The sequence below is a fragment of the Schistocerca cancellata genome, unplaced genomic scaffold (genome assembly GCF_023864275.1).
Source record: "Schistocerca cancellata isolate TAMUIC-IGC-003103 unplaced genomic scaffold, iqSchCanc2.1 HiC_scaffold_1141, whole genome shotgun sequence".
Lineage (NCBI taxonomy): Eukaryota > Metazoa > Arthropoda > Insecta > Orthoptera > Acrididae > Schistocerca > Schistocerca cancellata.
Window position 1 is genome coordinate 57,228 of NW_026047140.1, and position 13,997 is coordinate 71,224.

At 55.5% G+C, this 13,997-nt stretch overlaps 1 protein-coding gene across 1 annotated transcript in view; it reads left to right on the forward strand.

Annotated features, from left to right (window-relative positions):
* The window catches only part of LOC126159421 (serine/arginine repetitive matrix protein 1-like), a 29,720-nt gene extending 17,636 nt beyond the window's left edge, over positions 1–12,084 (forward strand). The window contains exon 4 of the mRNA XM_049916523.1: positions 12,058–12,084. Within this exon, the coding sequence (XP_049772480.1) occupies positions 12,058–12,084 (27 nt within the window). The remainder of the gene's footprint in view (positions 1–12,057) is intronic.
* The last annotated feature ends 1,913 nt before the right edge of the window (positions 12,085–13,997 follow it).

Here is a 13,997-nt window from a genome sequence, read left to right on the forward strand (position 1 = left end):
ACGACACCGCCAAGTACCTAGGCGTCACATTAGACCGGCGTCTCACATGGCGGCAGCACGTTGAAAACATCAGGGGCAAGGCGCTGGGTAGGTTGAGGCTGCTCTACCCTGTGCTCAACCCCACGTCAACGCTGCCAGAAGACGTCGGTCTTACACTGTACAAGGCCGCCATACGACCGCTGCTGGAATACGCAGCGGTCGTGTGGGGAAACACGGCCGACACAAATCTGAAGCGCCTACAGACGATCCAAAACAGGGCGCTACGACTGGCACTTCACCTGCCCAAGGACTTCCCCACGGAGGAGCTCCACCGCGTCGCTGCTGTCCAGCCTCTACGCCAGAGGTTTAAGGACGCAGCGACAACTTTCTACAACAAAGCCGAGAGGTCGACCAACCAGCTGGTCAGAGGACTCGGCAGCCGACCACACTGGCGGGCGTCACTACGCTGGCCAGACCTGCTGCGCCGGTAAATCGATGCAGCAACCATAACAACACTTGTCCCCGTGCAGGACAGCTTAGGAAGTCAAATGCATAACCCATAACCTGATCATACTTAATGTAGGAAAAATAGCGCTAGGCTATTAAAACCTACACCCTCACCAAGTGGAACACACTCACACCGTTCCACACATTAGCACACCTGGCGCCGGGCGCAGACCGTAGCCGACTCGCTAGCGCCGGGTGAGGAGCCAGCCGCTGCAGCAGACGTTTTGCTTGCCTTGAGCTTTTTTGAGGATTTAGAAGAGATGACTGGCCGCGGCAAGGGAGGAAAGGGGCTCGGCAAGGGTGGCGCCAAGCGGCACCGCAAGGTGTTGCGCGACAACATCCAGGGCATCACGAAGCCCGCGATCCGCCGCCTGGCTCGCAGGGGCGGCGTGAAGCGCATCTCTGGTCTGATCTACGAGGAGACCCGCGGAGTGCTGAAGGTGTTCCTGGAGAACGTGATCCGCGACGCGGTGACGTACACTGAGCACGCCAAGCGCAAGACTGTGACGGCGATGGACGTGGTGTACGCCCTGAAGAGGCAGGGGCGCACCCTGTACGGTTTCGGCGGTTAGGCGCGTCGCAGCCGGTGTGCTGTGCCGCGATGGCCTTCCCGCGGCCGTGGGAGAGACGAAAACGGCCCTTTTCAGGGCCACCACACTGTTCGGAAATTGAAAAGTGCGAAAGAGTCTGTGTTGTTGCTGCGTGTGTTGCCTGCCTGCCTGCCTGCCTGCCTGCCTGCCTGCCTTCTTTCTTTCATTCTTCATTTCATTTCGTTTGCGTTTGACTGACGTGACGTGACTGGGAGAAAGGAAAGGAAGCGGGTCTTGTGGCTGTGTGTGTGTGTGTGCGCGCGAGAGAGGGCGTTGTGTGTTTGTTTTGTTTATCGATCGATGGAGACGCCGGGCTGTGTGTTGTTGTTGTTGTGCGAGAGGCGGTGAATATTTGCGTGGTTTTGGCTGTGTGTTTGCGGCGGCGTTGGAGTTGCCGAGGCAAGGCGTGCCCATAGGCGGCCGCATCAGCTGTTTCGTTTGTATGGGGCGCGCGGGAGTGGAGGGCGGTGTGTCGACACGCTCGTTTAACAGTGGTGATTATTGCTGTCGTTGTCGTTTGGAAGGCGACTGTGCGTGCGTGGAGGTGCTTGAGGCAAACGAAACAAAACAAGAGAAATGTGTGTGTGTGTGTGTGTGTGTGTGTGTGTGTGTGTGTGTGTGTGTTTGTTTGTTGGGCCACACGGGCTGTGGACGACAAGATGGCGGCGGCTCTTCTTGTTCTTCTCTGTTTTAGTCCTCTACCGTTAGAGGGGGAGTTGGTGGAGGTTATTGTCGCCTGTGGACATTTGCTCCTCTTTTCTGTGTGTTGTTCTTATCTTTGGTAGTGTGCTTTTTCGGACGTTGCTGTTTGTTGAGAGTGATTATGTGTTCTGTTTGTGCTACTGCTGGAGTAGCGACTCGGGTCGGGTCTTGCACATCTGTTCATATTGCCCAAGGGTCAAGACGTAATAGTCATTTTCTGAATTCCGCGCGGTGGCGTAGAACGCTTCTGCCAGGGCGCGGAATCGTGTTGTGGGTGGTTCTAGGCAGGTCTGCCGCGGGGACGTGTAAGGCCCGTCGTAGAGCGCTCTGCTTTGGACCCTTCTGTAGGCGATGCATCGTCGATCTGGCTGCATAGCCCCATACAGGGCGCGCATATTTCCAGTATCGCTACCCCTGTTGCGGGGTCGAGGGAACAGGGGTACAGGATCTGCATCCTGGCGTGAGCGTTTGTGCCAAGTTCCCCTATGTGACACTTGGATGTCAGGCGTGACACCGAGGTACCTCGCAGAATATCTCCCCCTGCAATCGTAGCAGTTGGTACGGTCTTCTTGCCGGCGGCGGCTGTGGAAGTGAAGTTAAAGTAAAGTAAAGCGCGGCGAGGACGACTGAAATTTTGCTTTGGACGTAGGTTTGTGTGGTGGCCCTGAAAAGGGCCGATTGTTGTGAGCCGAGGCGAGCCGGCAAAGCGCGGCGTGCCGAGTGCCTGGCCTCTCTGTTTAGGCCTTCTTCTCGGTCTTCTTTGGCAGCAGGACGGCCTGGATGTTGGGCAGGACACCACCCTGTGCGATGGTGACGCCCGACAGGAGCTTGTTGAGCTCCTCGTCGTTGCGGATGGCAAGCTGCAGGTGGCGCGGGATGATGCGCGTCTTCTTGTTGTCGCGGGCCGCGTTTCCGGCCAGCTCGAGCACCTCAGCCGCGAGGTACTCCATGACGGCGGCGAGGTAGACGGGCGCCCCGGCGCCGACGCGCTCGGCGTAGTTTCCCTTGCGCAGGAGGCGGTGGATTCTGCCGACCGGGAACTGGAGCCCGGCCCTGCTTGAGCGGGACTTTGACTTGCCCTTGACTTTGCCTCCCTTTCCGCGTCCGGACATGGCGATGCGCTGTGGTGTAAAAACGAGACGAGACGAACGACGGTGCGAGCCGCAGCGAGTCGAGCAGCGGAGTGGCGGCGCCGCCTGCACACTGCACACTCTAATTTCTTCCTCTGTCTTTAGATAGAGGTTGTTTTCTGCGAAGGTTTTTGTCCTATTCGGACATTTCCTTCAATTTTTGGTGAGTTTTTTGGATGTGCCTGTCTTTTGTTAATTCTGTTCTTTAGAGTATCGTGTGCTTCTTTTCTGTCACTGTGGTAGTGACGGTTTTTTTTTTTTTTTTTAAATTTTATTTTAAGCGACGAGTAATGCTTTTGGTCTTTTGTATCGGTCTGGTACGTTGTTGTACCGACCAAGTGAGTTTATTAGCTCGTTTGGCGACCTTTCCGCGTTGGCGTAAAACTGCTCCGCCAGGGTACGGAATCGCGTGTTTAGTTTTACAATGTCTGCCGCTATGTGGAGGTCTTCCGTCGGGAAGCGCGGCGGTGTGTGTAGGGCTCTTCTGAGCGCTCTGTTTTGAATTTTTTGTAGCCGTTCTACCGTCGATCTAGCAGCGTAACCCCATACTGGGCACGCATACTCCAGTATCGGTCTAATTAGACTTCGATAGACGGCTACTCCTGTGCTCGGGTCAAGGGAACTTGTACTGTTTAGTATTGGGTAGAGGATCTGCATCCTACCTAGGGCCTTTTTGCGAACTTCCTCGATGTGGCACTTCCAAGTCAGACGCTTGTCTAGTGTCACACCGAGGTATCTCGCAGAATTTCTCCAGGGGAGGTTTTGGCCCTGCAGGTGCAGCATTTGGTAGGGTCTTCTGGGGGGGCGGCGTTTGCCATAACGTCTTGTCATTAGCATGGCTTGGGTCTTCTCGGAGTTCAGTGAGATTCGCCATTGTTTGGCCCATTCGTCTGTCTTATTTAGGGCGGTTTGAAGACGTCTCGTGACCAGGTTCCTGTTTGTTGAGCAGGAGAAGAATGCGGTGTCATCAGCATACTGTGCTGTTTGTACGTGTTGTGTGGTGGGTATGTCTGCGGTGTAGAGACTGTACAGGGTTGGTCCAAGAACCGAACCCTGTGGTACCCCTGCCTGTATTCTTCTCCTGCTTGACAGTGATGTTTCTACTTTTACGGAGAATGTCCTACCGGAGAGATAGCTTTTTATAAGTTTCACAATCTTTCCGGGGAAGCCCTGGGTGTACATTTTGTGGAGTAGCCCGGTGTGCCAAACAGAATCAAAGGCTTTTGCCACGTCTAGTAAGACTATCCCGCAGTAGCCTTTGCGGTTGAAGCTTTCTGTGGCTGCCTCAACCACCCTCATTATTTGTTGTGGGGCCGAATGATGTGGGCGAAACCCAAACTGGAATTTGGGCAGGATTTGCTCTCTTGTGATGTGATCCTGTATCGCTACTAAGAGGAGGCGCTCATATAGTTTACTGAGGGTAGGCAGTAGACTAATTGGTCTGTAGTGTTGCGGGAACACCGGGTCTTTTCCAGGTTTTGCGATCGAAACTACTTCAGCGTGTTTCCACTGTGTCGGGAATTTTAGCGATCGCGTAATTTCGTTGAGTATCTCTGTTAAGTGTGTTATTGCCATGGGCGGGATATGTTTTAGTAGTTCGTTGGTGAGCTGGTCGTGGCCTGGTGCCTTTTTTGTTGGCAGCGATTTGATGACACTCGCCACGTCTTCAGAGCTGAAGATCGGCGTGTAGTCCTCGTCGTCGTCTGCCTCTAAAAAGGTGGCCAGTTGTCTGCGGACGATTGCGACGTGTTCTCTGTCTTGTACCTCTGCTGGCGTAAATTGTTTTTCGAACACGTCTGCTAGCGCATTTGCTTTGTCTTCAGTGCTGAATTGCAGTCCACGTTCACCATGCAGAGGAGGCATTCTTGCGCGTCTTCTCGTGAACTGCTTTGTGGCTTGCCACAAGCTGTGGTCATCTAGTTTGAGAGTTGATAGTCGTTCTGACCATTGCTGGTTGCGATACTCAGTGAGTGTAACTTTCAACTCTCTACGGCGCCGCCAGGGGTGGGGGTCCTTTATGCTCTCGGGTGCGGCGGCCGGTTGCGCTCGCGGCCCATTGGTCGGCGGCCGCAACGGGGCGAGCTGGTAAAGGTGCGGCGGCGGGGCGCGCTGGGTGCCACTGTGTGGGGAGACGCTGACTAGAGCGGAGCGCTTGCTGCTGGTGTTGCTGCCGTACGTTCTTGTTTGTTTGCGATGCCGCCCAAGACTAGCGGGAAGGCCGCCAAGAAGGCTGGCAAGGCGCAGAAGAACATTTCGAAGGGCGACAAGAAGAAGAAGCGCAAGAGGAAGGAGAGCTATGCCATCTACATCTACAAGGTGCTGAAGCAGGTGCACCCTGACACGGGCATCTCGTCGAAGGCGATGAGCATCATGAACAGCTTCGTGAACGACATTTTCGAGCGCATCGCGGCCGAGGCGTCTCGCCTGGCGCACTACAACAAGCGCTCGACCATCACGTCCCGCGAGATCCAGACCGCTGTGCGGCTGTTGCTGCCTGGCGAGCTGGCCAAGCACGCCGTGAGCGAGGGCACGAAGGCGGTGACCAAGTACACGAGCTCCAAGTAAGGAGGTGGCTCTGGAATGGAAGGAGATCCTCCGTTGCGAGAGCGGCAAAACGGCCCTTTTCAGGGCCACCAAATGGCCTTTGCGGGAAGGGCGGAATTGTTGTTGTTTTTGTTTTGTTTTGTGTGTGAGTGGGTGGACGGCGGCAATAGCTACCGCTTTGGTTGCGACGCGACGGGGTGGGGTGGCCGATGCGATGAATAATTTGATTGTTTAGGGGGCGCGTCGCGTGTTGCGGGGTACGGCCACGGTGTGACGTGGAATGGAGGCACGTGCGCACAACTCGTTGTCTGCGAGGGGGGTGGGGAAGTGCGATCGGTGATGTGCCCTTTGGATGGAGGTGCCGGTTAGTTACGTGACGGGTGGAAACGAAACGCGATTGTTGGGAATGTCAGTGTGTAACGACGGCCGTTTGCGGGTCGGTTTGCACGCCATATATGGCGAGGGTGAAATGTGTCTGTAAATGGAGCGTGGAGGCGTGTGAGTGACGTTTGAATGTGAACGCGCATTGAGACACCACTGTGTATTGCATTGTACGGGCGACACGCACGATGATATGTACCTTTCCCCCGACTCTGATTTCGATAGTCGTGTCTGACTGACTGTGTCTGCTTGTGTGCGTACGACGCACGCACACCGACGTCGTCATTGAAGATGCATGCTCGCGTGTCCAGTGCAGTACAGTAGAGTAAGCGCGACGCTAGAAGACGACGGTCGCTTTGGCGAATGTGCGTACACGTGTTTGTGTGTATGTCGGTGATGTGGTCCGATCCGTCGCCTCTGGGAAACTGTCGATCGGCGCGGTACACCGGACGTCTTGAACACCCGTCATACCGTCATACCGTTGGTACACCGTCGCGCTGAGAACGGTTACCGAAAGGTGAACGAACCTCTGATCGGTCGAATGTCTGGGCAGAACGTGAGGAGAGAATGGTGGAGGAAAGGACAGAGGGAAAAAAAAAAAAAAAAAACAAAAATATAGAGAGAGAGAGAGAGAGAGAGAGAGAGAGAGAGAGAGAGAGAAAACGGAAAAAAAACCAAACAAAACGGAGAAACGCAGTGTAGAGCAACGGAACGTTGCCGTGTCGGAGGTGTATTGTAGCCGCACTGAAATGCGTGTAACGGCGCGGCGGCAAGTGTCTGCCGTGGTGAACGTTACCTTTGACGGCTGAATTGTGCGTTGCGTTGCTTTGCTTTCCCGGATGTGTGTGTAACGTAACGTAACGTTCGTTGAGATGGTTCTGAGGAAGAATGTACGACAGTGCCCGTGCCGTCTATGTTCGTGTGCAAAGCCATTGTGTGTGTGTGTGTGTGTGTGTGTGTGTTGTTTTGAGAATTGCGTCCGGGAATGGCGGTGGGCGTGCCCTGCATGTGGCCCGGAAAGGCTGTTCGTTTCGCGGTAGTGTGTGGACAGGGGAGGGGCACGCGTAACGCTGCTGGCATGGCATGGCATTCGGGAGATGGGAGGGGGCAAACGAAGAAAACAAGACGCGGAGGCTATAAAGACGGGGAGGGGCGCGGTGTGGGTGGCTTGCGCTGCGCTCGGCTGGCGCGTGCGGCGTTGTTTTTGTGCAAAAGAAGAGAAAACGAATGGGTTGCCGGGAGGGGGCCGTTGTGGTGTAGCCGCAGACGCGGCTGTCAGTGAACGTGGTGAGACCGACGGATGCGGGAGGGGCGGGGAAAACACTAGAAGAAGGAGAAAAACGCTGCTGCAACCAACATAAAGTGAGGCCTTTTGTAACCTGCCAGCAACAAAACAACAACAACAAAAAAAAAAAAAACAAAAAAAAGAAAGGTCTATCAACATTGAATGGAAATGGAAATGGAAATGGAAATGGACCCAAGTGTAACCTCCCCGCACAAATAGTCGTAAGTAAGTGAGTGAGTGAGTGAGTGAATGATGATAAAAGTGTGCCAGAATGTTGTTAACGTCCCTAGAAAATGAACGAACGAAGATTGATGAGAAACTCGCGATAATATGATGAATGGAAATAATGAACCATGAACATCTCAACAGACATAATTGAAAACCCGCTAAACGTTGTAAGGGCAGCGCTGGCTGACCTTCGGCCCTGTGTATTCTGAAACGTCTCCCTTTGAACAACAATGTATACAAAACTGTGCTTAAACTGACACACAATATTTTGAGCGCAACGCAATCTGACTATCAAAGATCCCTGCAAAAGAATGGCCCTGAGTAACATTAAAGTACACCTGTCGGAAATCACTTACCTCACAAAAATCTTCATTACTCGAACTACTGCAATACAGCGAGCACCACTGCTGCCAGCTAAAATAAGAGATTCCAAACCACGGAGGGCACTAACTACCGATAGGGATAGTTAGCAAAGTAAAGATGTTTAATAGAGAACAACAAACAATGTATTTACCCTTAATATCATCACCAGTCATAATATATGTAATTTGAAAAGTCCGCCATCTCTGTCCGCACATGCACCAGTGCTGGCGGCTCACCCCTAACTGCGCAACGCTACGCGCTGTTCACATCCAGCTATAGCAGTTCATGACAACAATGCAAACTAGCCACAGACTGCACACAGCACAGGCAGTGATTTTCACGCGGAGCGCTACGTGGCATGACCAATATAAAAATCTAAACAAACAGCGTACGTACAAATTAGAATAAGAAGAGCAAAAGATCGTTACGTCAAAAAAAAAAACAAAACAAAAACAAAAAAGAGACAAAAGAGAAAAAAAACAAACTGCATCTATATGTGCTCTTAACTGTCGATACCTGTACACAGCGTCGTGCAATGAATGCCGGCTCACATTTAATTTTGATTGTTGGAGGAAATGCGTAGGAAATATTCTTTAAATGGAAATGAATGGTTGTACTTTAAAAAAGTTTGTTTGGAAACAAAGTATTATTGGGGCATTTTGTTGTGAAGAAAATAGTTACAATTGACATACAGTATTAGATTTGCGCAATGCAGCTTCATTACCTTACCTGTAATAACAATATGCATCGTCCCGAACGGAGACCAGAGTCGCGAGAAGAGCACGCCGCCGCCCGCTCAGTACAACCGTCCACTCGCTGATACTGTCGACTGACTACTACCTCTCCCGACCCGCCACATATAGATGACAACTGTTCCTGCCGACCCGCTACGTGCTACTAGTGTCGTGTGGCGCAGACTAGCGACGATAAGAAACGCTCTGGTCAGAGATTGTGTCGTGCCTCGCCATCGCTGGTAATGAGTACATACGTGTTTCAGCGCGCGTACCGGAAGACGCAGTGCGGAGCCAGAGACTGTGTTGTCGAGGCCGTCGACGCAGTGCATGTCGGTCGGTCGGTCGAGTGCGTGCGGGAGGGCAGAGAGGCAGCGTCGGCACGGAGATGCACGCACGGGGGCTGCGGCGTGGCGCGTTTGCGGTAGGCGCCTTTGGTGGCAACGGCCGGGACAAGCAGCGGTGTATGGTGTGGTGCGGGCCGGACAGGGGCGGAGGAGGAGGCGGCGCGACGATGGCATTGGGGCGGAAACGGGGACGGGGACGGCGACGGCGGATGTTGAGAGGCGTCACGCGCGGACCGACACAGACGCACAGATAGATAGATAGATAGATAGGTAGGAAGAAGAAGGGGCGGCTGGTGAGTGAGTGCAATTTAGGCGGTAGACACAAGAGGTCGGCACGGCATTTGCGTGATGTGGCGTTGTGACGGGGTGTGCTCGCTTGCCTCGTTTTGTTGATGCGCGCAGGAAGATGTGCAGAGCAGCGGCGGGCGGCTCGGTTCGGTTTGGCCCGGCGGGCCGCGCTGTTGTCGCGGACGTGAGCGCCCCCTGGCGGGTGGCCGGAGGCGGCGCGGCGTGTTGGACGTGTGGCTGGCGGCAGTGCACAATTGCGAGTGGCTGGCGGTGTGGCGGTTGGCGCGTCGGGCGGCCGAGAGAGAGGAGAGGTATGTGTTTGCGGGCGCCTTTGCTGCGCGGCGTCGTGCAGGGAGGGAGGGCGGGCGGGCGCCTGTCGACTGTGTGACTGTGTGTGTGTGGCGAATTGGCGGCGTTGTGCTCCGGCCGAAGGCGTCGGGAGAGGAGAGTTGAGTTGGTCGTGATGTCATGTCGCGCCGTGTCATGTTTGCGAAACGGCTGCCGAGAGGTGTGGTGGTAGCGAGCCGGTCGGTGTCGGTGCGATGGGAATGTGCGTTTGGCGGTTTCGGTGTGCTTTTTTGCGGCGTGAGAGTGGGGCGGGCGGGCGGGCGGGCAGGCTTGCTGTTGTTGGTCCCTTGTGTCTTGTGTGTAGCTTGATGGCAACGTGGAAGGGCGCCGGTTTCGAGCCGTGCGTGTGGTTGTCGACGTTGACTGGTTGGGGTGTGCCGTTGCACGTGCATGTTTGGGTCGTTGGTGTGGTTTTGGCTGGCTGGCTGGCTGTGTGTGTGTGTACGACGGGAAGGGGGAGGCGGCGGTGGATAGTGCAGTAGTTGTGTCGTTGCCACGGGCGTCGGGTGCGGCTGTGCGTAGTGGCGGAAAGGTGTCGGTTGCGGGAAGCGAGGCCGTCGTTGGCGGTGTCGCGTGCCTTCGTGAATCGAGTGGGGCGGGGAAAGGAGCAGCGTGCCGCTGCGTCGTGGCCGTTAGCCAGAGGCTGTGCTTTGATAGTTTTGTGGACGGTTCGTGCGAGGCGATTTGTTGCCTGCCCTATGTTTGTTTGTTGTTTTGGAGACGACGACTGGTTGGTGGCGTGCGCGCGAGCGAAGTGGCGGTGTGCGTTTCCCGTGTCGACTGCCGGCCGGCGACAGGTGCGCCGTCGGTGGGGTGGGTGGCCGGCACAAGTAGAGGCGGCGGCGTCGTTGCGGTGTGTTTGTGTTGTCGGCGACAGCTGTTTGTGCGGTGCGTGTGAATGGTGGTGCAAACGTGTGCTGGCGTTGAGGCTGCGACCGCGGCGTGTTGTTGGTTGACGTTGAACAGCGGCTGTGTGCGGTGGTGGTGTTGCCGCACGTGCATCCGGCCCGGCGCGGAAAGCGCAGTTGCGGCGGCCCTTCGGTGCCAGCCAGCCACGTCGCGTGAGCGGCGGGTTGCTCTGGTCGACACGTGGTGCTCTCTGGTTTGTTGTTTGGTGCCCTTTGGCCGGTGGGTGGTCCGTGTGTCTCGTTCGCGCTCGGTATCTGGTCGTGGCCGTGCTGCCCGTTTGTCGGCGTTGTCTGTGGCTTCGCTTTTGTTTTTGCGGCGTGCCGACGACCCGACGCGACCTTTACACCCAAAGTGTGGCGCCCGAAGGTGAACCAACGTCGTAATCCGACCTCGGCGCTTAAGCTCTAAGCCTAAGCTGAGCGAACCGAACCGAACCTGTAGCGTTGCGTAGCGCGAGGTGAGGTGAGGTGCGGTGAGGTCAGCCTCAGCGCCAAGTAAGCCAAGCTGTCCGGCCGTGAGGTGGGTGGGTAGGTAGGTGCGGCTGCTGCGGCCACCTGACGCCCGACGTGTGTTTGAATGCTTAACCTAAGTTTTGAGGCTTAACCTAACCCAAGTGGCCTTAACCTAACCTAACCTAACCTAACCTCTGACGCCCGACGTGTGTTTGAATGCTTAACCTAAGTTTGACGCTTAACCTAACCCAAGTGGCCTTAACCTAACCTAACCTAACGTAACCTCTGACGCCTGACGTGTGTTTTGAATGCGTAACCTAACCCAAGTGCCCTTAACCTAACCCACGTCCACCGAACCTAACCGAGACGTGTGAACCTAATGTCTAACTCGTAACGCGTGATGTTGGCTGTCGTGTGTGCTGACGGCAGATTGGGTTGGTCTGTAGTTGCGGATTTCGGGTTTGCCTCGGGCGAGGGGTTGGCTCGTAAGCGGCGAGGGGCGCTCCGGCGGAGCATGTTGCTTTGCAGGCGGCGCCCGTTTTTTGCGGCGGGCACAATTGAAATTGTTGGGAAACGAACGAAAGGGCTGTGAATGTTGGCGGGCGAGAGGAGGAGGACGTGGCCCGACGGCTGCGGGCCGATCGGGAAACGGTGGGAGGGCGATGGGGCGGCGGAGGTGCGTTTGCACGGCCGTCATCGCCGCACGCCTCCGCTTGTGTGGCTGTGGCGCCGGCCGCGCTGGCCGGGCTGCCGCGGCGACGGTGTGGGGCTTTTGCCGAAGGTTTGGCCATTGTGGCCGGTCGCCGGCTGGGGCTGTGGGGGCGGCATTTGGGCGTGGGCGGCGATTCTCGGCGGGCCGACCCAGGCTGTAGCGCGCGGTGGCTGCAGTTTGGCCGTGGTTTGCGGCGCTGCCGTGGCGACTGGTTGGCGGCTGTGGTGTGGCTGTGTGTAGCCCCATCCTCGGTGGTTTGAAAGGCGCGGGTGGTTGTGGCGCAGGTGTGGGGCTGCTCCGCACAGGCTGTCGGACGTTGGGCGGTAGCAAGCGCGGGAGGCGCGGCGCGGCGGCGCGCAGAGTGGCGGCCGCTCTCTCGGCCGTCCGCGCCCGCCCGCGACACTGGCTGGGCCTGTGGCGCGAGGCGGCAAGGAAGGGTTGGAGTCCCTTAGCGATCGTAGTGTGTGTAGAAGCCTTGTGCGACTCGCCGCTATCGAGAGCTAGAAAACTCTGCGATTCACTTGCTTCTTAGCGAGTACTAAGCAAATTGTCGTGTTATAGGACCGACATAGAGTGCAGGCGAGATAGTGCGGACTAGCCGCACTTGTAGGATGGACAGAGTAGGGGACGCCGAGGAGCCAGGGCCCCACCCGCGGGTGGCAAGCCCGCGTTCCTCTAGGCCAGAACAGACGCACAGGGCTGAGGTAGAACTCGCGAGCAGGACCACTCAGGGCGCTCGACCACGACACCCCGCCCCACCGGCCCCCACGCCTGAAGACTTATGCACTGCGATGATACAAGAGAAACTGGAACAACTCCGCCGCGACCGCGACGCACGAGCAAAGGAACTCGCAAGACGGCGGGAGCAAGACTGCCCAACCACCAGTGCCAGCTCATCTTCTGACGACTGCCGAACGAAGAGTCAAATTCCGACGGAAACACACCATGCCATGGACTATCAGGATGAATCCAGCGACTCTGATGCACCATTCCAGGAAGTCAGACGCCGCCGGAAAGGCACCAAACGCAGGAAAGCCGAAGAAAACACCCCCATGCAGACGGAATCACGAGCTGTACCCACCACCAACTACTACGCACCACTACAGCAACAGGACCCAGCAATTGAAGATCAACACCAGCCTCAGCCTAACGACACAAATACTCAGGACGCCACAGCTCCGCCGCCGCCGAAACCGAGAATACCACCTGTCACAATCAACTACACCGGCAAATACCTGGAACTAAACGCTAAATTAAAGCAGAAGATCAGCGGACCACTCAAGGCGATCTACAAAAATAATCAAATCAAATACCACTTTGAAACGCTGGCAGACCAACGAGCGGCACTGGACTACCTCCATTCCATCAACATGCCGTATTTCACCCACCAAGCAGCAGAAGACAGAGAACTCCAAGTGGTCCTCAAGAATATCCCAGAGGAAATTACCGAAGAAGAACTCGCCGCCGAACTTCGCCACATGCAGTTCACAGTCACGAACGTACACCAGTTCAAGAAACGGGACCTGACCTCCAAGAAACTGATTCCACAGTCGGCTTACTGTGTATCTCTGCCACGTGGACAAAAAAGCCGCACCATCTACGACGTACAATATCTCTTCCACACCAGAATAAAGGTGGAAGATTACAAGCCCCTTGATGGACCTGCCCAGTGCAAGAAATGCCTCAAATTCAACCACACTGGCCGGTACTGTCAGATGCCGGTCAGGTGTGTACGCTGTGGCGGCCACCACCACGCAAAGGATTGCACCAAGCCACGGACAGAACCACCCATCTGCGCAAACTGTCGCCAAGAAGGCCACCCTGGGACTTGGCGTGGTTGCCCTGAATTTCAGAAGGCGATACACGCCTACCACCTGCGACCTCCACCATCCAAGGAGCCCCAACAACCATCACAGCCGTCGTTTGCGGCGACACCGAAGGACTTTCCATCTCTCCGAACACCCTGGACGGCTGCATCGTCGTTATTTCAAACACCAACCCAGCAACAACCAACTCGCCAGAAAAACACGGCGCGCCAACGTCTGCACGATCTTCGCCAGCAACAACAGCAGCAACAATCCACGGACAACGCCCTCGGACTGTCTGATATCATCGCCGCGCTATCTAACATGGGCTCAATCATCAACTTACTAAAAACCAAGAACGTATTTGCCATATTAGCAGATACAGCTCGCAAATTCAACGACGCACCGGATCTGTTATCCAAACTACTCACTCTACTTGAAGGAATCATGGCCTTTTTCACCGACTAACATGGATCAAGAGCGGCATCAACACAGAAACCTTACATTCTGCTTTTTTAACGCCAATGGAGTCGCTCCCAAGAAAGTAGAACTCACCGACTTCGTCGAACGCCACAAAATTGATGTGCTACTATTGTCAGAAACGCATCTGCGACCTACCCAAACCTTCAACATTCGCAACATGGTGGGCTACCGCACTGACCGCCAAAATCGGCGAGGTGGAGGTACAGCAATCTA